We start from the raw sequence: 22,921 nt of genomic DNA, 5'->3' as shown, positions 1-22,921 counted from the left end.
ACACTGACTTTGAAGAAAGGATGTTTAGAGATTACTTAAGGACTATAGATCGCCCAGAACAAGACAGGTCAAAGATTTCAGCATCAAAATGAAGGTAACTATACAAGAATTAAATTCAGAAACAACAAATTCTGCAAGTGATCAGAAGAAAGACTTTCAAATACAAAGGAAAAGTCAGTTGAATAACATGACTCTTCTGCACTCACTAGAAAAGGTAGATGGGAGGAGAATAAGGTGATCTAAAGAATAATGAATCTAAGAATGCATGCCAGGGTGACCTCTCCTGAAAATCTGAGCTTAACCACACAGGAAAAAAGATGCACATTCAGGAGTAGGAAATACTTTGAAATATTTTTAGCAGGAGAACCTGAGCTGAAAAGATTATTTGCTTCTCCACACTCTGAACAACAGAAAGGCAGGCATTGTGAATAAATGCAACAGGCAAGGATGATAACAACCACTACAGAGTGACCACAGAGTGCAGTAAGAGGCTTCTTGGTAAATAAACACAGGGAGACAGAGGTAAACCAGAGAAGATAGAGCCTACTGGTGAATCATATTTTTGGGGGAGTTAGGGGGTTGCTACTTTACAACAGGGGAGAGTAAATGAAGCAGGGAGAGAGGGGAAGGCAGAGAGGAGTATGTGATGTGTTGGGATCCAATCAAGGGCTAGTATAGGGGGGAAGGTGACCTCTGTGGTCTCAGAAAGAGAAGAAACTACAGGGGGCTGGAGGAGGAGGAAGAAAGGAAGGATTGAAAAGGGGAGAAGGAAGGAAGAGGCCTTACTTTGGTTGTGGGAGGATGTTCCATTGATGAACGCTTCTGTGGGTGAAGAGAGATGTTTCCTGTTCAGATATGTGGACCTTTTACTGGGTGTAGCCTGGGGAATTTGGTGCTTGAAAAGTCTCCTTCTCTTATATTTGGAGGGGCAGTTGGAACACCAAGGGACACCTGGCAGCTGGGGGAATGGAAGAGTATAGACACAGGGAAGACATTTTGAGGGAAAAATGGCAGGAGAGAACAGTAACCAAGGGAGAGAATGGAAATCAGTATGGGTTGGATAATCAGGGACACAAGTGTGAAGGGCTCTACCAGTTTAAGAAAGATGAAAATTACTGAAGAGACAAAATATTGTATTTAGATCGGAAGAGGGAAAAGCATAACATGAAAAATATTGAATATTAGAGTCATGGAAGAAAACCCAAAACCAATCCATAACTTGTAAATGGGTTAAACAATCCAATAAAACAACAACAACAAAAAGGGTGACAGATTGGATTTAAAAAGTCTTAGAATCTATTGCTTAGAAGCACATTTAAAAAACAAAGACATACAAAATAAAAATGAGAGGATATGGAAAATTTTAGTATACATCAAGAGAACCCCCTGCCACGCCCCCAGCACAAAGCAGTATTTGAAATCATGCTATCTGATAAATCAAGAACAAACATTAAAAAAGATAAATAAGGACCTTATATTATGCTGAAAGGAACTATAAACAATAAATCAGTTTTTGTAATAAGCTTATAGGCTTCAAATGTCTTAGCATCTAAATTCATCAAGGAAACATCTGAACTTCAAAAATAAATTGTTAATAACAGAATAGTGACAGGAGACTTCAATATTCCTTTATTCATTTTGGATAAACCTAAGAGAAAGAAAAATATGGAATGGAACAAATTGCTAGAGAAACTACAATAAAAATAATTATATTTTTGAAATAAGTTAGATATTTTTCAGTATCACATGAAACTTTTACTTAAATTGACCATGTATTAGGGCATAAAGATATTTTAAACAAATATAAAAAAGGCAGAAATGGTTAATATATCTTTTCTAGACCATACAACGATAAACTGAAATTTATTCAGGGACCACAAACAGAAGATGCAGAACAAAATGAAGAATTAATAATGAAATCTTAAATAATGAGTCCATCAAAGAACAAATAATAGAAAAAATAACTATTTAAAAGAAAATTTTAATGACAAAATAGCATAAAATTTCTGGGCTGCAACTAAAATAGTTCCCAGAGGGGAAAATAAAATTCTGAGAAATATATCTGAACAAAATTGAAAAAGAGGATTAGTGAAATGAATATGGATTTTAAAAAATCATAAAACCAACTAATAAACAAGATTAAAATAAGCATAAAAGAGGAAATATTAAAAATTAGGGAAAAATTGGAAACAAAAACTCTCATTGAAGTAACAAATAAAATTTAAAGCTAGTTCTTTGAAAAGATGAGTAAAATTGACCAACCCTTAGCTAATCCGATGAAAAGAAGAGAGCAGAAAATCCATTCAATAGAATAGTAAATGGGAAAGGTGAAATCACAAAGAATCAGAAGAAAGTAAACATAATCAGAATGTAGTATAGTATGCACATTAATACGCTAACAAAACTTAAAACCAAAAAATCAAGGAATCAAGGAATAACCTCAAAAATAGAAAATATCTAAACTTTCAGAAGACTAGATAGAAATCGTTAGTGACCCAGTTTCAGAAGAAAACATTTAGTTGTAAAGAAACTACAAAGAAAAAACTCTTAATTTTGATGGATTCACAGGAGAATTCTATCAACATTTTAAATAAATGCATGCTCGATAGATTATTTTGAAAAACTGAGAAAATGGCCTTCCAGAAATTTTTTGATACAATTATAGACAATATCTAAAATAGGGAAAGATGAAAGACAGAAAGAAAATTATAGGCCAATATCATGAATGACTATTAACTTAAAAACCTTAAACAAAACTCAAAGAGACTAGAGTGACTTATCCAAGAAATCATTGATTATTATCAAGTGAAATGTATACCAGGAATGTAAGGATGATTAAATATTAGGAAAACAATGAACATAATCAATCATATTAAAACCCCAGACATCTAAAACAAGATGATCATGTCAGTAGATATAAGACAAGCCTGATTATATGCAACACACTTTTAGGCTAAAAACTCCATAGAGCAACCTTAACCTAACACTTTAAAAATATCACTAAAAGCATCTATCTAAACCTCCAATCAAATATATGCAATGGAGATGCCCAAGAAACTTTTCTAATAAATATGAGGGTGAAGCAAGAATGGCCACTCTCCAGGCTTCTATTTGATATAGTTCTGGAAATGCTAGTAATAGCAAAAAGAGAAAGGAAGTAAAAGAATAAAGATACATAAAGAAGAAATCTTAATCTATCTTTATTTGCTGCTGATGTGATGGTTTACTTGGACGGTAATTTCTACAGGACTGCTTTCCGGTTTTCCCAGCAGTTTTTATCACATAGGGAATTTTCCCCTAGGTGACATATTTTCACTTGGATTATTAATTTCATTTTTTCTGCTTCTCTCTTGTTATTGATGCACTTTCAATTATTTAACCAAGACCAGATGGTTTTGATGACTGCTGCTTGATGATATAGTTTGAGATCTGGAAATGCTATTTCTCTTTCTATCTCTTTCTTTTCATATTTTTCTTTGCTATTCTAGATCTTTTGTTTTCCAAATGAATTTTGTTCTTATTTTATCTGTTTCTATAAAGTATTTTACTCATTTTTCAGTTGTGTTTTTCTCTTTATGACCCCATTGGAGTTTTCTTGCCAGAGAAAGTGGAATGATTTGCCTTTGTTCATTTTACAGATGAGGAAACTGAAGAGAAATAGGGTTAAATGACTTGGTCACAGAGCTAGTATGTGCCTGAGGGCATATTTGAACTCAGTTCTTCACATATCTGGGCCAAGCACTCTATCTACCATATCACCTAGATGCCCCCAAAGTATCCTTTTGGACAGCCACAAAAACAAGAGAAAATGAATATACAAGAAAAACAAATCCAAAGGGAACTCAAAAGCAGATGGTGTCTATATTAGCACACATATACGATCTTCATATTTTAAAACAAATTGTAAACAATTTGGAGTTTGTGGTTTTGCACATGATTTTCTTTATACATTTGTTCAGTTAAACTTTTTTGGTGTTGGCGATGGTTACTAAATATATCATTTTAAAAAAGAACTTAAAAACAGAAAGTATCTTCTGGTACTCCTGGTGACATCCTGGTGACTGCTCAGCCTTATCCATCATCTGCAGGGACATTTATCTTCATTTATTGAACAGACCAGGGAGGGATAAATGGAAGTAAGGCACCTAATCAATACTGGGTGGCTGGGTGGCTCATACATTGGTCCCACATAGGTGTGTATGTGCTACGTCAGGAAGAACTACCTGCTTCCAACAAAGGTTACGTGGTGGTGAGTCTCTTGTACACATTCCTATACAAGCTGTGTGCCACCCACCTGGCCTGAGCACCCAGTGGTTTCAAGCTTTGGGAACATGGTTGGAAGTTGAGAAGGAGCCTTCACAGATCCCTCTGTGTGGGTTGAACGTCTCAGAGAGGTAGCCTATGATCATCTTGCTGAAGCTTGACACATTTCTTGTCCCCCCTCCTTTTTCACAGACCCTCAGAGAGGACCTCAAGGTGGTTCTGGAATTTGGGGAGACCATAATAAGAAAACTCACATGTGACTTTTATACATCTTCCCTCTTCATGTTCCTTCTACTGATTTAGGCTTCCAGAGCTCATGGTCCACGCAATGGGTTTGAGACTCTTTCCATCAATACAGGTTTGAGGTGAGAACTGTGGGCACCCAGGGCCATCCTGACTTGGAAAGGGGACTACAGCACCCCTCCCCCAGATAACGAACAGGCAAAACACTGGCCTCAACGACCACCCGAGGATACCCAGTTGCTGTGCTCTCTGGGGAACCAATCGTGTGATAATGAAGCACGTGGGTCGGAATGGTGCCTCTGCCTCTGGGGGATGCCGAACAGGTCAATCCCCCTTCGCAGACCTCAGTTTCTTTATTTTATAAGCAAGAAAAAGTGGGACTGGTGAATCTTAAGGACTCGTCCAACTCTAAGTCAATTTGATCTTTTGTTCCAAATGGGTCGAGTGAGAGTTTGGGGGAGGGAGGAGAGAGTATAAGGGAGTGGTTGTAGGGTTTCCTGGGCTCTCTCAGAACACAGGCCCTTTGTCTGGGGACAATAAGTCACAGAGATTCTTCAGAGTGTAGGGAGGAGGAGGCAGGCATCAGATGGTGCTTCTGAAGTCACCAGGACTCAAGGGAAAGAGGGTTGGTAGTTCACCAGCAAAGCAGGGGATACAGTGCCAGCTTGGGGGCCCCAAGCTTGCTCTTAGCTGTTACTAACAACAGAGCAGAGGAAGAGATTGTCCTTTGTAGCAGAGGAAACAGCAAAGAGAAGGAAAGTGGTAACACCTACCTTTGGAAAACTCATTTAGTGAGTCAAAAGGAAATGCCATTCCATGGTCCTCCTGGACTACTCCAATATTCAGATGAAGCTGTCTGGGATGAGCCTCCCAGTGATGCTCATCCCTATCCGCCCACCCTGGGTAGCTCTGCTCTCCCATTAATTCTTCATGGGGTCGGAGGCTTCACACACCTGGGGTAGACATCCCCCTAACTCTCCAATGGCTTTGAGGCCTGTTGGTTACCCTCAACCTGGTTTAGGCTGCCTCCTCAGGCAGTTTTATCAGTGTGACCATGTCACATGCTACAACTTCTTAAAGCCACAGGTGAGAGTTGGGTGAAAGATGGACACCAAAGGTGGATGAGCGTCTCTGAAAATGGCTCAGGAATTTCACACCACAGGTGCTAGTCCTGCTTGGGCCGCTGGGTGGCACCATAGTGCACAGAACCCTGACCCTCCAACCAGAAGTGTTAGTCCCCCTTGGGCAGCTAGAAGGTGCCACAGGTGCACAGAACCCTGACCCTCTCACCAGAAGCTGCTGATCCATTGGCTCATTCTTGTGAAAATCATCACCTGGCCTTGAAAGTAGCCAGGCAGCCTTCGGGACCTTGGAGAGCTCCAGGGAGAGGGATTTCCAGGCGCCCCTGACAGTCCCTGAGAGTAATAGCATGGCTTCTGGTGGCTTAGGGTTGGTAACCCCTGTAGAGAACCCAGGAAAATCTTTGCTACTCCAGCTAATTTTTCAATGCTGGCTTTTAGGACCCACAGTGCATTGCCAAAAAGCCGAGGAATGACTTCGGACCTTAAATCTCCCTTAATTCCATTTATGCAGAAGAAATAATGCTGTTCTGTGTGGCATGTCATTATCCTTCTCCATTCTCACCATATGTGATGCCCTGCCCCTATCATAAATTAGTTCCAGGAAAGAAATTGACCCTAATAATAGCTATTTCCCTGCACCCCATAAAGTACTGGAGTCATTGCACAGGGAGTTCTAACCATGAATCATGGGCACATACAAAGCAAACATGTGGCAAATACAGATGCTTGGTCACTGTATATCCTGGAGAGAGTGCTGTGAGATTAATACATACTCAATCACCAGAAAGTCCTTTTGCTTGGGTGAAGAATTATCTTCTGCAGACAATGGACCCACTAACTGACTTTCCTATTTCCCTTGATCTATTTATCTATAGAGCCAGTGACATAAAAATGCCAGAAAGAAATGTGGTCCTGAATGGGGCTGGAATGAAAAGGAATTACTGATTATAAGGCAGTAAACCCAGATTTGCCAATGATATCCAGCCTTGGTGCTCACAAAGAGAGCCTTGGAGAGGGCCCTTCCTCTCCAGCTGGCATCCCAGTGCTGCTAAAGGCTGTTGGTCAGGAAGGCAAGAGTGGATCGAGGTCTCTGTCAACCAAAAATGGATCTGAGCTCCCTTCTTTGTCCTCTGTGCCCTAAGGAGCAGAACTGAGTCCCCACTTTGAATGTTTACAAGAGAGTAAAATAGCAATTTCTAGCTGGAAGGGATGCTGAAGGCCATCTATACCAAACTCTTTTGACAGATGAGAAAACTGAGGCCCAAGGTCATGCAAGAAGCAGAAACAGGCTCTAGAGCCAGGTCTTCTGAATTCAAATCCAGCCCCCTTTCCATTGTACCACACTTCAGATGGGTTCAAATCCTGATTCAGAGACACAGATTACGCTGAGCAAATCCCTTAACCTGAGCCCCAACACCTCACTCTGTCAAATGGAAATTTTCCGCTTCTCACGTGATCTGACTTCAGGACTGAACCAAGCTTTCAGAAACATCACTCCTCAAGAGGAACACGGCTCACGTTTAGAGGATCAAAGGTTTATTTGGAATGCCACAACACTGAAGAACATAATCATACAGATGACTTCTGATACACGATACATCATTGATTTTTTAAAAGGATCTGTGAAGGCGAGCTGCATGGATATCAGGAATGAAAGGAAATGGGAGATTTCATTTTCGGAGAGGTGTCTTTGGGGCTCCGTTCTTTCCCCCAGCTTTCAGTCAATCTCCTACAAAATATACTCTTTAATGTCACATGAATGATAGGGAACATCTTAGGTCCTTAACCAAGACTCGCTCATCCCCAGCAACAGGAGTCACTGACGCCAGGTCCTTTTGCAGCTTCAAAATCACGGTTCATCATCTCGCCGTGAAAAGTGCACGTTTCACACACAGACACTGTCTAATGCTTTGGCAACGGAGCAGCTGGTTTTGCTCAGAAACAAAACCATGTACTGTAATGCCAGACGGGATAAGAGCAATACACGTCCCCATGACACACAGAGGCAAAGAACCACAGGGGAGGCAGAGCAAAGGATCCAGGGGAGTCTGTGCAGCTGGATGTGTGCACAGAGGGCTAGGAATCTCAGGCTGTATTGGGGGGGGGGCTCAGTGTGTTTGTAGATATATGAGATATAGAGATATGGCAGAAAAGAACATAGAAATCATTTGCAGCAGTTAAGGTTTAAACTCAGAAAACCCAGAGTGAAAGATAGACAGGGAGAGAGCAAGAGACAGAAAAAGAGAAAGAAAGAGAGGTAGAAAGACAAGGGCAGGGGAAGAGAAACAGAGAGAAGAGAGGAAGACAGGAGGGAGAGATAGAGGGGGAGAGACAGAAAGAGAGAAACATAGAGAATGGGTAGAGAGAATGGAGACAGAGAGAGAAGAAGAGAAATTGTGAGAGCAAGGAGAAGGAAGGGGATAAGGAAAAGGAGGAGAGGGAAGAGGAGGAGGAGGAGGAGAGGGAAGAGAAGGAGGAGAAGAAGGAAAAAAAGAAGGAAGAGAAGGAGGAGGAGGACTATTACCGCCTTACTATAGGATTATTCATCAGACCTTCTGCAGCACAGCAGCTCAATACAATACACTTAGTGCAGAGAAATTAAGGTTCTGGTCTTGAGGAAGCTAATTTAGACTTTATGGGGGCAGGATCAAGTATAGGATTCACCATAGCTCAGAGAAAGCACAAACAAACCTGTTGTCACAAACAGAAGGACAAAGGAGGACGCCCTCCCTTGCTGCTTTGGAGGAGTTCACTTTACTTTTATAATTTTACTTAATTTCACTTTTTCAACACATGCTCCTTGAATACATCTCCTCCAGCTTTGACGGACACCAGCCAGTAAAGCGTTAACAGCGGAGCTACCAAAGCGGGTTCCTCATTGTCCCGTTGGTTTGGAAAGCCACTGGCCAAGCTCTTGGTGGAGCAGCTTCACCTCGCCCCATGGGGGGTGGGGTGGAGGGAAGGGTGACTAATCCAGGCGGTGGGTGAAGTTCTCTGGGAAGAGGCCCTTGTAGGTGTCCAGGTCTCTGTACTGAAGCCAGTCTGATTCCTTGACGCCTATGAGCCAGCCCGCATCCTGTAAGGGAAAGGACAAGTTTCTCAGGGTCACTGGAGAGGGGGAAGGAGAAAAGAGTATCTAGAAATGGGAGGGACCCCACAAGCCAAGAAGTTTGCCTCCTTCACATTCTCCTAAGGTAACTAAGAGCCTGGGAAGTTGAGGAAGCATCGGAGGCAAGATCTAAGCCCTTGTTTTCTGACTTCAGTCGAGGCGCTCGCCATTTGAATTATACAGAAAGAGGAGGAGGAGGAGCTACAGAGATGTTAGATGTCATCCAGTTCAACCTCCTCATTTTATAGAGGAACAAACCCAGAGATGCTAAGAGACGTGGCCAAGGTTACACTTCAGGTATGTGGCAGAGATGGGATGCAAACCCAGATTTTTCTGAAGCCAAATCCTGTACTTTTTTTATTAGAACATAGGAGGAGAAGGAGGAGGAGGAGGAGGAGGAGGAGGAGGAGAAAGAGGAAGAAGAGGAGGCAGAGGATGATTCTTTATTATTTGATAGAGTGGTTTTGTGATCCAACAATCCAACAAGCATTTTTAAAGCCCCTACAAAGTGTCAAGCCTTGCACTAGGTTCTGGGGTGCAAAATAGGAAACAAAACATTTCCAGCTCTCCCAGAACCTGATTCTTCTAGGGGAAAACAACTCCTGTGTATTCAAGTAAACACAGGCTAAACCCAAAGCCAATTCTCATGGACTTTCAACAAGGTAGACAGTGAACCCTCAGTGCCTGGCATATAGTAACTGATTAATAAATGTTTGCTGACTTGATTCACCATAAGGTAAAACTTCACAAGCTAATTGACACTCTCATAAGATTGAGAGATCAATCCCTAAACAGGCCATCTATCCTTGCATTAGCAAAAAATGGAAATGACAAGAGAAATGGCCTGAGAATCATGGAAGCTGGGTACTAGTTTGGGTTTTACTACTATCTGTGTGACCTTAGATAAGTCATTTAACTTCACTGGATCCTCATCACTGTTTCCTCATCTAGTAAAAGAGCTAGTTGGACTACATGAAACTTTTTAGAAGTTGATAAAATAACAACAAATTCTTTTGGAAAACCTAAGTTCTAGAATATTAAGAGAAACGATAAGAGGAAGAAATGATGAGGGAATGGCACTCCAGACTCCAAACTATATTATGAAGCAGCCATCATGAAAACCATCTGATCTTCATTAAAAAAATGGACATAGGTCTATGGAATAGACAGGGAGAATCAGAATGAAGGGGGTGGTGGGGCTTGATGACCATAACAGTCCCTTCAGGTTCTGAACCCTATAGTATTGTATGGCTTGTTGGAAAAACTCTTGGATATCAAGTGACAGGCGTCAATCAAGTCTTCTTCAACATTCCATCCTCTCCCTTGCACCCTGCTCTTACACAAGTCAAGGGACTTTGGTGAGCTGAGAATGAAAGTGGATCTTGTTAGGAGACATTAATCTTATCAGCCAAGTTGACCTCCCTTCAATCCTCAAAGGAATGGCAGGTTGGGGTGAATAGATTCAATCTGAGCCTGTCCCCCACATAGCGCAAGCGCATTAGAAGGGAGGGCAATGGAAAGATAAACACAAAACTTCATTCATTCGCATCCCTGATAATAGGGGCATATAAATAGAGGCTCCCCAGCAGACAAGAAATGCAAGCCTTCAGACAGGCTAATTTTGAAGGAGGAGAAAAGGAGGCATGGAGATAAAAGATTCAAAAAGAACTGATAATATCCTGGGTGGTGAGAAAAACACCCTTCGGGAAATTAGGATGTTATCCATACAAAGGACAAATATGTGTTTTGAATAACAGATGATGGGGAATGTATTCTGACCAATTTTCCCAAGCATATAAAAGGTCCATTTTTCTCACCAATGCCCATATCTAATTTCCCCAATGCTCATGGGATACATAAAAAGAAAAACAAATAAAAATGGTGGTCAAGGCTAAGGATTTTTCTTAAATGACACAAATGAGAAAAAAGTCAGGCTTGGCATAAATATGTTTTCAATAGACTCTTACCAATAAATTCTCCTGACCAGCTGATGGTGGGAAGACGTGAGAAGCATTAGCCAGAATGCTTTCCTCATGTGAGAAGGCCCCGGGAAAGCAAATATGCCCTGGGCAAAAAGGTGGCAAAGAAACTCCTGGGTCATTTGCTACAATTGGACATATTTCTTTACCCACAATCCTGCATGTGGGAATGGGGTTCATCCATTATTTCAACTGTTCTTTTAAAGGGGCCAGAAACATTTCAAGAATGCCCTTCCCCTTGAGTCACTCCCTCCCCACATCTTTGGGAACAGAAATACTTTTGTCCATTCTTTGACTCCCCAGCATCCAGACCAGGACCTGGGACACTAAGTGCCAAATAAATATCTGTTGATTGGTTGCTTGTCTATGTTGTACCTCAGAGGCCTGGCACACAGTAGGCACTTAAGGAATAGTTGCTGATTGGTTGCTTATCTTTGTAGTCTAGTATCTGGCACAAGACCTGACACATAGTAGGTGCTTAAAAAGTATTTACTGATTGGTCGAGTGATGAAAGGAAGTGGGCAATAGAGCTCTGAACTCCCAGAGAATATTACTTCTTAAAAAATGGAATCCTGGGGTCATCTTAGCACATCATGGCAGGGTAAGTGAGGTTTTCCTCTGCCAGGAAGACCTTGTTGGCTTCCAATTATGATACCTATATGTAACCCATTTCTAAGGGACTTGGGTTCTGAGCCACAAATTCTGTGGCAGCTCGAAGGTATCCTTTTTTATAGAGTGGTATATAGGGCATTGCTCAGTCTCTCCTGTCCCAGCCTATTGCCATAACCTTCTCTTCCCTTCCCCTCTCCCCCACTCCCAGTTCTTGCAGTACTCAGAAAACGTTCTTTTTGAGGGTGTTCAGCAGTTTCTAAAGGCTACATGCAGCAAATTTAATCAATAATTGTTGATCTCCCTCCCTCCCTCAACTCATGCAAAGTCCTCCTGTCTCCAAAGATGAGACAAGCTGTGCTTTCCTGCCTCACGATCACACTTTTTTCATAGTTCATAAATGACAGGGTGGGCAAGAGAAGAAATGCCATATTTCTGTACCAACTTCTCATTCAAGAAGGAATAGTTGTGCCTCATTCAATTCCTAATGAAATTAAGAGGGATATTTCGGATCAAAAACAGTTCTGGATAAGAAAAGTTCATCAGTATCCTAGAAGATTCTATCAGGGAAAGGAAGGAAAGGGGAAAGAAAGACAACACAGCCACTGGTCACTGTTCTTCATTTTTACTTGTCTTGCATTGTCCTGTATTTATCACAGTTTCTGTTGAACAGGTTTTTTTTTGTTTTTAAGTATCTGGGAGGGGTTTTTGCTTGCCATCTCCCCTCTTAGTCCTCTGCACTCACCCGTCCCAGAACAGATTATTCTGTGTCCTGTGACTTTAGGAAAGAGAGGGGAACTTTTTGTTTTATTTGTTTTTTCTCCTTAGCAGTAGGACTTGATATTTTCAACTTTGGAAGAACGAAAAGATGAATAAAATGTGTTTTTTGTAAGTTTTATTAAGAAACACTTTCAGGGTTATTTTGAAGTCTACAGGGCTGACAGTTCCAAAATGAAGCTGTTCCTGGCCTGGTAGGTGTTTACACCAAAACTAGGCTCAGGAATCAAAATGAAGAAGAGAGGGGAAATTGGAATGTTTTCCCTTTGGATTCTGAGCCTCTGGCCTGGGAAGCATGGTGGGGCAGGTGTGTATCCAATCAGGTTAATGCTTTCCTCCCATCTGTCACCATTGCCCAACTTGTGGTGAGACAGGGGAGGAAAAAGAATAGGAGACAGGAGGGGAGGAAAAGCGATTGTGAGAAGGGGACAACTTGCCTTTGGAGCCCTCACACTGACTGGTAGAGGCTGGGACAGCCTAGCAGACCCTGGAATTCTACATCTGTGCTCATGGACAATGTCTGCCTGCCTGTCTGTCTGTCTGTCTGTCTGTCAGTGTAAATGCTCTGTTTCAGAAAAGGTTCACATGCTCTAAAGGAAGGCTGGGGCCCAGTAGAACATGAGCTGCTTGAAGGCAGGGGCCACGCTCTTTTCCAAAGGCTCCTACATAGGGTTAAAAGCTGAAGGAACCTTCAGGGGTATCCAATTCTCTCACTTTAAAGAGGAGGAAACCAGAGTCCTTGGTTTGCCCAAGCTCACCTTGATGGCCTCTGAGGTCCCTTTGAATGCCACGTCTATGAGACAGAGCAAACACAAGTCCAAGTGATCACTTCTGGGATCCCAGAACTTCTGAGCTGGAGCTGTCCATGGTCAACTGGACAGGACTCTTCTTCAGTATTCTGGAAACACGGCCATCCAGTCTCCACTGGAAGACCACTGGAAGAGGAGGCCACTTCCTCCTTCCCAACATAGTCTGTTCTATTTCTGGACAGTCTTCCTGGGTAGGAAGCTTTTGCTTGAATGTGGAAGCTAAAGCGCAGCCTTCTGTCATGTCTGTCTATTGCTCCCCCTTCCGTTTTAGAAAAACACACCCGAAAGAGACTTTCCAAAGTCTCTCCTTCAGCCCAACCTCCTGCCTTCTAGAGGACAAATGGATGAACTCTGGGGCTATTCCCTACATGAAAAGATTCAGGGATGGAAAAGAGCCGTAACCACAGAAGGAGGATTAGGTGCCTGGAAAAGCCAGCATGCCCAGCTCTGCCTGGGCTTTACCTGTTCAGCCTCTGCCTCTGCTGGGATCACCAGGACCACATCACCCCGTTTCAGGTTAAGCTCATCAGAATTAGCTGCCTCAAAATCATGGAGAGCTTCCACCTGAAAAGAACAGATGAAAAACAAGCAGGTCATCTGGGAAGGAAGGCGGGAAAGGGAAATGAGGTCCTTCCAAGTTCATTCTCCAGTCTTTGAAACCCACAGTGGATAGAGCACCAGACTCAGAGTTAAGAAGATTTGGATGTGATACCCAGTGGAATTGCGCGTCAGTTATGGGAGAGGTGGGGGGGGGGGGAGAGGAAAAGAAAATGATCTTTGTCTCCAATGAATAATGTTTGGAAATGATCAAATAAAATATTGTTAAAAAAGCATAATTAAGGAGAGTTGACCACTGGGATCAATAATTTCTACTTTATCAATTATATAGTGTGTCCTAAAAGGTTTTAAGTTGGGGAGTAAGAATGATTAATTGGGGAAAAGGGCAGATTTAAAGATATCTTTGTCTTTTTCCTTAAACCCTTACCTTCTGTCTTAGAATTTATATTAAGCATAGGTTCCTAGGCAGAAGAGTAGTAAGGGCTAGGCAAATATGGTTAAGTGACTTGCCCAGGGTTACATCGCTAGGTAGTATCTGATGCAAGATTTGAACTCAGGACTATCTCTAAGTCTTAATGAAAATATCACAGGGGACAAAATTTCCCTCCTAGCCATTTATTGGTCATTTATTAAGAACCAGCTAAACTGCAGTGCTCTGTGTAAAATACTGCCAGTTTCCTTCTAAGTTCTGATCATACTACATGCCCATTTTTCTTCCTTCCCCCAAAAGACCTTGCATTGATTGTATAATTCATTTTTTACATGCAAAATAATTTGTTACATTTCTGCCTTTGTATCCTCAACACCTTTATACAATATCTGATCCATACTAGATACAAAATAAATGCTTTCTTTAAATAAAAAAAGAAGATTTGGGTTCTGATCCTGCCTCTGACAACCTACAAGCCGTGTGATCCTGGGCAAATCGCTGAGCCTCAATCTCTTCATCAGTAAAATAGATGTAGCAATATTTCTGGTACCTTCCTTACTGGGTCTCTAGAATCCATTTAACCTTCAAAGTGCTTCTTAGAACAAACGAACCATCCCATAGTGAAGTCCAGTTCATAGAGCAGAGAGACAACAAAACCCGGCCCTAGATGGGGCACTTTGAAGGATCAGGATTTGCCGAATCCCTAAAGGCTATGTCAGTTTTCTAGGTGTTGTGTCGTCTATGACTAAAGTCACATTTATGAAAATGATAATTCAAGCCATTATTTTTGGCCAGTGACTCATCCAGCCTATGTTACCTCCCTGCTTTTACCAGATTATAAGCTCCATGAGGGCAGGGACTGGGACTTAGTGCCCTTTTCTTTCACCGCTAGTTCATAATAAGGATTTGCCAAATAAACATTGCCTTAATTTTGAGTGTCAGAGACCCTGCTTTGGAATCCCATCTCAGCTCTGTGGTTGTTGGCATCATTTTCTAGACTGCACTCAGTGATCTGATTGTGTAAAATGAAAGAGTTCAACTTTCTGGTTTAGGCATCTAGATAATGTAATGGAGAGATCCCTGGGCTTAGAGTCAAGAAGATGTGAGTTCAAATCCTGCCTCCAGCTCCTGACTAGCATTGTGACTCTGGATAAGTCCTTTAACTGCTCTCAGCCTCAGTCGCTGCATCTATAAAATGAAGCAATTAGACCAATGAATTCTACAATCCCTTCAAGCTATAGATCCTAAGAATCTCTCTGAATTCATTCATTCATTTGTTTATTTTGCTAGGTAATATAGATTCAGATAGATCCTGCTCTCAAGAAGCTCACATTCCATTGGTAGAAATAACACATGCAGAAATGAGCAAGTATAAAATACATAGGAAGAACATTAAAAATAATTTGGGGGGAGGTTGAGGGGTTAGCTATGACAAGGAAGATCAGGAAAAGGAGGGGAAAAAGCATGGAGGAGGGGGCAGCTTAGCTGAGTTTTGAAGGCAGCTAGGGATTTTAAGAGTTAGGGGAGGAAAGAAGTCTAGGTCTGGAGCCAAGCAAAGCCACTTCTTTTTTTTTTAAACCCTCACCTTCCATCTTAGAGTCAATACTGTGTATTGGCTCCAAGGCAGAAGAGTGGTAAGGGCTAGGCAATGGGGGTCAAGTGACTTGTCCAGGGGCACACAGCTGGGAAGTATCTGAGGCCAGATTTGAACCCAGGACCTCCCATCTCTAGGCCTGGCTCTCAACCACTGAGCTACCCAACTGCCCCCCAGCAAAGTAACTTCTGATCTGAGGTAGGTGGGAGCAATTGCTGAGGGCCAGGTGATGTTCTGTGTCCCAGGGGGCTCTTAGGGAATAATGCTTTAACTGGCTCCTACTCAGAATGGTTGTTCAATTGGAAGGCCATCATCCCACCTTGTAGAGAAAGCCTGGAGGTACTTGTGCAGCTTCACTGCTGGGTGGGAGGGGTGTGGCCCCAGTGGGAGCCACAGTCTGAGCATCCTCCAGTGTCTTCTGGTCACTGACCAGCACTGAGGTCTCACTGGAGTCGCCTTGAGCAGACATGGCTTCACTTGTCTCCTTGACCTCCCCAGCCATTCCCAGCTCAGGTTCCTGCTCATCCTCCCCTTCATGGTTCGAAGCTGGCTCAATGACTACTGAAGGGATGACTTTCTCCTGAAAAACAAAAGAAAACTCTTAGAAAATCCCAAACCTATTATTTAGCTAGGGAAAAGAACAGTTCAACAAACATTTATCACAGAATTTCTGGGGTTCAAGGGGGAATCTCAGAAGCTGCTGATTTTACCTTTACTGAGAGATAGTATTCCCTCTTCAGGATCCCCAAAGGGAGTCAGGACCTGAAAACTTGGAGGGAGGGTGAGCCACAAACTTCAGAGAAAGCACAATAAACTCAGCCAGAGGTGTACTCACTGTGACCCCCCCCCCTCCACAGAATTAAAATCAACCTTTTTACAATGTCTCCTAGCTCAGCCCTTTGGGACTAAGAAGGATATGTTCAAATAATGGAACTCAAATTCTTAAAGTCAGCTATCAACCTAAGTTTCCCCTTCTCTTCTGAAGAAGGAAAAGAATTTGTTTAGATAAAGGAGTGATGGAAGAAGTTCCTTCCCACTCTCTCTCTTTCTCTTTATTCCTTTCTTTTCTTTCTTCCCTCCCTTTTCCTCCCTTTCTCCCTCCCTCCTTCCCTTCCTCTTTGTGCCTTCCTTCCTTCCTTCCTTCTTTCTTTCTTTCTTTCTTTCTTTCTTTCTTTCTTTCTTTCTTTCTTTCTTTCTTTCTTTCTTTCTTTCTTTCTTTCTTTCTTTCTTTCTTTCTTTCTTTCTTTCTTTCTTTCTTTCTTTCTTTCTTTCTTTCTTTCTTTCTTTCTTTCTTTCTTTCTTTCTTTCTTTCTTTCTTTCTTTCTCTTTCTTTTCTTTCTTTCTTCCTGACAATTTGGTGATTTAGTAGATAGAGTGCTACCTGGAATTAGAATGACCTGAGCTTAACTATAGCCTCTGACAGTTAGCTTGTGACTGCGCAAGTCACTTGACCTCTGTATGCCTCAGTTTCTTCATCTATAAAATTGGGATAATAACAGAACCTATCTTACAAGATTGTTGTGAAGATAAAATGAGAAAATATTTGTAAAACATTTATGGCAGCAAATTCACAGCATTAAAGATGAAAAGGGGGACAGCACCTCCAATGAGGAGGAAATTAAGGCAATCATTAGAAATTACTTTGCCCAATTATATGGCAATAAATACACCAATTTAGGAGAAATGGATGAATATATACAAAAATACAAACTGCCTAGACTAACAGAAGAGGAAATAGAATTCCTAAATAATCCCATATCAGAAATTGAAATCCAACAAGCCATCAAAGAACTTCCTAAGAAAAAGTCCCCAGGGCCTGATGGATTCACCTGTGAATTCTATCAAACATTCAGAGAACAGTTAATCCCAATACTATACAAACTATTTGACATAATAAGCAAAGAGGGAGTTCTACCAAACTCCTTTTACGACACAAACATGGTACTGATTCCAAAACCAGGCAGGTCAAAAACAGAGAAAGAAAACTATAGGCCAATCTCCCTAATGAATATAGATGCAAAAATCTTAAATAGGATACTAGCAAAAAGACTCCAGCAAGTGATCAGAAGGATCATTCACCATGATCAAGTAGGATTCATACCAGGGATGCAGGGCTGGTTCAACATTAGGAAAACCATCCACATAATTGACCACATCAACAAGCAAACTAGCAAGAATCACATGATTATTTCAATAGATGCAGAAAAAGCCTTTGATAAAATACAACACCCATTCCTATTAAAAACACTAGAAAGCATAGGAATAGAAGGGTCATTCCTAAAAATAATAAACAGTATATATCTAAAACCAACAGCTAATATCATCTGCAATGGGGATAAACTAGATGCATTCCCAATAAGATCAGGAGTGAAACAAGGATGCCCATTATCACCTCTACTATTTGACATTGTACTAGAAACACTAGCAGTAGCAATTAGAGAAGATAAAGGAATTGAAGGCATCAAAATAGGCAAGGAGGAGACCAAGTTATCACTCTTTGCGGATGACATGATGGTCTACTTAAAGAATCCTAGAGATTCAACCAAAAAGCTAATTGAAATAATCAACAACTTTAGCAAAGTTGCAGGATACAAAATAAACCCACATAAATCATCAGCTTTTCTATATATCTCCAACACAGCTCAGCAGCAAGAACTAGAAAGAGAAATCCCATTCAAAATCACCTTAGACAAAATAAAATACCTAGGAATCTACCTCCCAAGACAAACACAGGAACTATATGAACACAACTACAAAACACTCGCCACACAACTAAAACTAGACTTGAACAAATGGAAAAACATTAACTGCTCATGGATAGGACGAGCCAATATAATAAAAATGACCATCCTACCCAAACTTATTTATCTATTTAGTGCCATACCCATTGAACTACCAAAATACTTCTTCACTGATTTAGAAAAAACCATAACAAAGTTCATTTGGAAGAACAAAAGATCAAGGATATCCAGGGAAATAATGAAAAAAAACACATATGATGGGGGCCTTGCAGTCCCTGACCTAAAACTATATTACAAAGCAGCAGTCATCAAAACAATTTGGTACTGGCTAAGAAATAGAAAGGAAGATCAGTGGAATAGACTGGGGGAAAGCGACCTCAGCAAGACAGTATACGATAAACCCAAAGATCCCAGCTTTTGGGACAAAAATCCACTATTTCATAAAAACTGCTGGGAAAATTGGAAGACAGTGTGGGAGAGACTAGGAATAGATCAACACCTCACACCCTACACCAAGATAAATTCAAAATGGGTGAGTGACTTAAACATAAAGAAGGAAACCATAAGTAAATTGGGTAAACACAGAATAGTATACATGTCAGACCTTTGGGAGGGGAAAGGCTTTAAAACCAAGCAAGATATAGAAAGAATCACAAAATGTAAAATAAATAATTTTGACTACATCAAACTAAAAAGCTTTTGTACAAACAAAACCAATATAACTAAAATCAGAAGGGTAACAACAAATTGGGAAAAAATCTTCATAGAAACCTCTGACAAAGGTTTAATTACTCATATTTATAAAGAGCTAAATCAATTGTACACAAAATCAAGCCATTCTCCAATTGATAAATGGGCAAGGGAAATGGATAGGCAGTTCTCAGATAAAGAAATCAAAACTATTAACAAGCACATGAAGAAGTGTTCTACATCTCTTATAATCAGAGAGATGCAAATCAAAACAACTCTGAGGTATCACCTCACACCTAGCAGATTGGCTAACATAACAGCAAAGGAAAGTAATGAATGCTGGAGGGGATGTGGCAAAGTAGGGACATTAATTCATTGCTGGTGGAGCTGTGAACTGATCCAACCATTCTGGAGGGCAATTTGGAACTATGCCCAAAGGGCGACAAAAGAATATCTACCCTTTGACCCAGCCATAGCACTGCTGGGTCTGTACCCCAAAGAGATAATGGACACAAAGACTTGTACAAAAATATTCATAGCTGCGCTCTTTGTGGTGGCCCAAAACTGGAAAATGAGGGGATGCCCATCAATTGGGGAATGGCTGAACAAACTGTGGTATATGTTGGTGATGGAGTACTATTGTGCTAAAAGGAATAATAAAGTGGAGAAGTTCCATGGAGACTGGAACAACCTCCAGGAAGTGATGCAGAGCGAGAGGAGCAGAACCAGGAGAACATTGTACACAGAGACAAACACACTGTGGTATCATCGAACGTAATGGACTTCTCCATTAGTGGTGGTGTAATGTCCCTGAACAACTTGCAGGGATCCAGGAGAAAAAAAAAAACACCATTCATAAGCAAAGGATAAACTATGGGAGTGGAAACACCGAGAAAAAGCAACTGCCTGAATACAAAGATTGAGGGGACATGACAGAGGATAGACTCTAAATGAACACTCTAATGCAAATACTATCAACAAAGCAATGGGTTCAAATCAAGAAAACATCTAATGCCCAGTGGACTTACGCGTCGGCTATGGGGGGTTGGGGGGGGGAGGAAAAGAAAATGATCTATGTCTTTAACGAATAATGCTTGGAAATGACCAAATAAAATATATTAAAAAAAAAAAAAAAAAAAAAGATTCAAAAAAAAAAAAAAAAACATTTATGGCAGTGACTGGCATATAATAAACATAATATAAATTTAGCTATCCACTAATCCAGCAATTCCCTCATTGAACAAGCACTTATAAATTCCTACTAATGTAGTATCAGATAAGAGAATAGAGGCAATATGATATAGTGGATAGAAAACTGGTTTCAGAGACAGGAACATTTTAGCTCAATTTCTGCCTCTGATACATATTTGTTGAGTAACTCTGGGCAAATCATCTGCCTCATGGTACTCCCCAACAACTATGGAAGACCAGAAGTTGAAGAGAAGGTTCACTCACACTCGCACACACACACACACTCACACACACACTTGCACACACACTCACACACTCGCACACACTCATGAACACACACTCGCACACACACACACACACATGTCCTTTGTTTCAAAGAGCTGATCTTCTGCTAGGAGAAAAGAGTATATTAGCCACAGCAAATGAAACACCAAGTACCCACAGAAGCACCGAACAAGAGTTGGAAGGTGCCTCTGAGGTCTCCACTTGCACTCCTCCATGAAAGGACTAGCCATCACAATACACCAGTCTTTGCTTCCAGACCCAGAAGGCAGGACCCCACTCACTACAGGGCGGCTCTCCTGGTGGATATTTTCCTGATGTTCAACCTGAATGACCCCTTTGTACTTTTAACCCCATTGTTCTTCCTTCTCCCTTCTGGTCCTAGACAGAACAGGTCCTTCCTCCCAGCCCTTCAAAAATACTTCCACATCTATCACACACTGCTTCCCCTCTTCTTCTCTTCTCCATGCTATGAATCCCCAGTTTCTTTCATCAGCCCTCAAGAGGCATGGACTCTAGACCCTCCACCATCCTAGTAACCATCTTCTGGCTTATCCATGTTCTTCTTTAGCTATGGTATCTAGAACTGGTCATAATAGTCCAGAAGAGGTCAGACTGAGGAAGAGTATAATGAGAATCTCACCGCTTTGTTCTTAGAAGCATTTATTCCTCCAAAGACAGTCTAAGATTGCATTCGTTTTTTCATTTCTTTTTTATCTTTTTTGGCTCTCATATAACACTGCTGATTCATATTGAGCTTGGGTCCACTAAAACCTCCAGATCTTTTTTCAGAACAACTGTGGCATACCATGTTTCCCTCATATACTTGCAAAGTTGATTTTTAAAAAATCTAATGACAGATAATAGATAATTCTATAAATAATAATAGAAGACAAAATTTAAAAACCCTTACTTATCGTCTTAGAGGCAATACTGTGTATCGGTTCCAAAGCAAAAAAAAATGGTAAGGGCTAGGCAATGGGGGTCAAGTGACTTGCCCAGGGTCACTCAGCTAGGAAGTGTCTGAGGTCAAATTTGAACACAGGACCTCCTGTCTCTAGGCCTGGCTCTCCATCCACTGAACCACTCAGCTGCTCCCGCAGATAATTTTTAATAATCCCTGTTGACATCCATTCCAATACTTTAGCCCATTGGTTAGCAAACCATTTCCCTTGGATCAGACCTGATTTTTGGTAGGATCCTTGAGCTATAATTGCTTTTTAGATTTTAAAATGAAATTATTTAAGAAACAAAACAAAACAAGCAACAGGCTGAAACTGGCCCTAGGCTAGAGTTTGCTGACCCTTGCTTTTTTCCTGTTAAGATAATTTAGAATCATAACTTTGTCATCCTCTGGTTTAGATAAGCCTCTCAGCTTTGTGTCATCTGCAAATGTGATTAATATTCCATCCATGGCTTCATCCAAGTCCCTGATAAAATGTTAACCAGCAAAAGGCCAAGTCAGGTCATGGGTGAGACTACCAAGCTGACATTGAATCATTAACCATCACTCTTTGAGTCTGACCCTCCAGGCAACATATCTGGGAATTTACCATCTGCAGGGATTCTTGCTATTTCACAATACATGATGCTTTGTCTTACCACACTGGGTTGCCATTTTCCACCAGAGCCTTTACCTGGATCCCGACTGCTTCCATTTCTTCTGTCCCAGCTCTGTCACTCTCTGTGGCCTCCCTAGTCTCTGGAACAGCTTGGGTCTCGACAACACTCACTCCTTCAGCCAAGGGAGGGGCCTCCCCTTCTGTGACAGCCTCTGAGGCTCCCTCAGCTGCCACCACTGGGGCTCCAGCAGCTGCAGGGGCTGTATCAGTATCCTGTGCAGGCACCACCTACAAACAAGAAGATGCCCAAAAGGTCACATTTGGCCATTTGTGTGGGTGCAAGTTCAAATTTGGCTGAAGACTGCTTCCTATTTTTATTCTACTTCAGAGAACTCTTTGGGGCCCTAAAACTTGTTGGACCCTAATGTCCAGTTGAAATAGAAATGGGTAGATTTGTAATAAACAACAGGTTTTGGGAATGACTAGGTGGCACAGTGAATAGTGTGCCAACTCTGCAGCCTGGAAAACTCATCTTCCTGAGTTCAAATCTGGCCTCAAATATTTACTAACTGTACAACTCTGGACAAGTCACTTAACTCTGATGGCCTCAGTTTCCTCATCTGTAAAATGAGCTAGAGAAGGAAATAGAAAACCATTCCAGTATCTTAACTAAGAAAGTACCATATAGGGGTCACAAAGAGTCAGACACAAATGAAAATGATTGAACAACAACAATTGGGGTTGGCTCCCAGGGGATGCAGTGATTACTTGGAACAATTAGGTCTTCTAAATTCTTAGCCACAACAGAGACCAAGTTCCTCTGGGCCAAGGTTACCATCATTGGTGGGGCAGACAAAGAATGAGTTGGAAGTGGGGAAAGATGCTTTTGGATGGTGCTGTTTATCCCTTCTCACTTTATAGCCATGAGCAAAGATCCAATGGCCCTCCCCTTGTTATAGCTTTGGAATTAGGTCCTTTATGCACTCAAATCAATTCTTAAAA

At 41.3% G+C, this 22,921-nt stretch overlaps 1 protein-coding gene across 2 annotated transcripts in view; it reads right to left on the bottom strand.

Annotated features, from left to right (window-relative positions):
- Window positions 1-7,107: 7,107 nt before the first annotated feature.
- The window catches only part of AMPH (amphiphysin), a 195,272-nt gene continuing 179,458 nt past the window's right edge, over window positions 7,108-22,921 (bottom strand). For both annotated transcript variants that reach the window (XM_056804142.1, XM_056804143.1), the window contains 4 exons: window positions 21,995-22,207; window positions 15,773-16,033; window positions 13,334-13,435; window positions 7,108-8,664 (listed from right to left, as the gene is read on the bottom strand). In XM_056804142.1, the coding sequence (XP_056660120.1) occupies window positions 8,557-8,664; window positions 13,334-13,435; window positions 15,773-16,033; window positions 21,995-22,207 (684 nt within the window). In that variant the 3' untranslated portion in view covers window positions 7,108-8,556. The remainder of the gene's footprint in view (window positions 8,665-13,333; window positions 13,436-15,772; window positions 16,034-21,994; window positions 22,208-22,921) is intronic.

This window comes from Monodelphis domestica, chromosome 7, assembly GCF_027887165.1.
Source record: "Monodelphis domestica isolate mMonDom1 chromosome 7, mMonDom1.pri, whole genome shotgun sequence".
Classification (NCBI taxonomy): domain Eukaryota; kingdom Metazoa; phylum Chordata; class Mammalia; order Didelphimorphia; family Didelphidae; genus Monodelphis; species Monodelphis domestica.
This window is presented reverse-complemented; position numbering and strand designations above follow the sequence as displayed.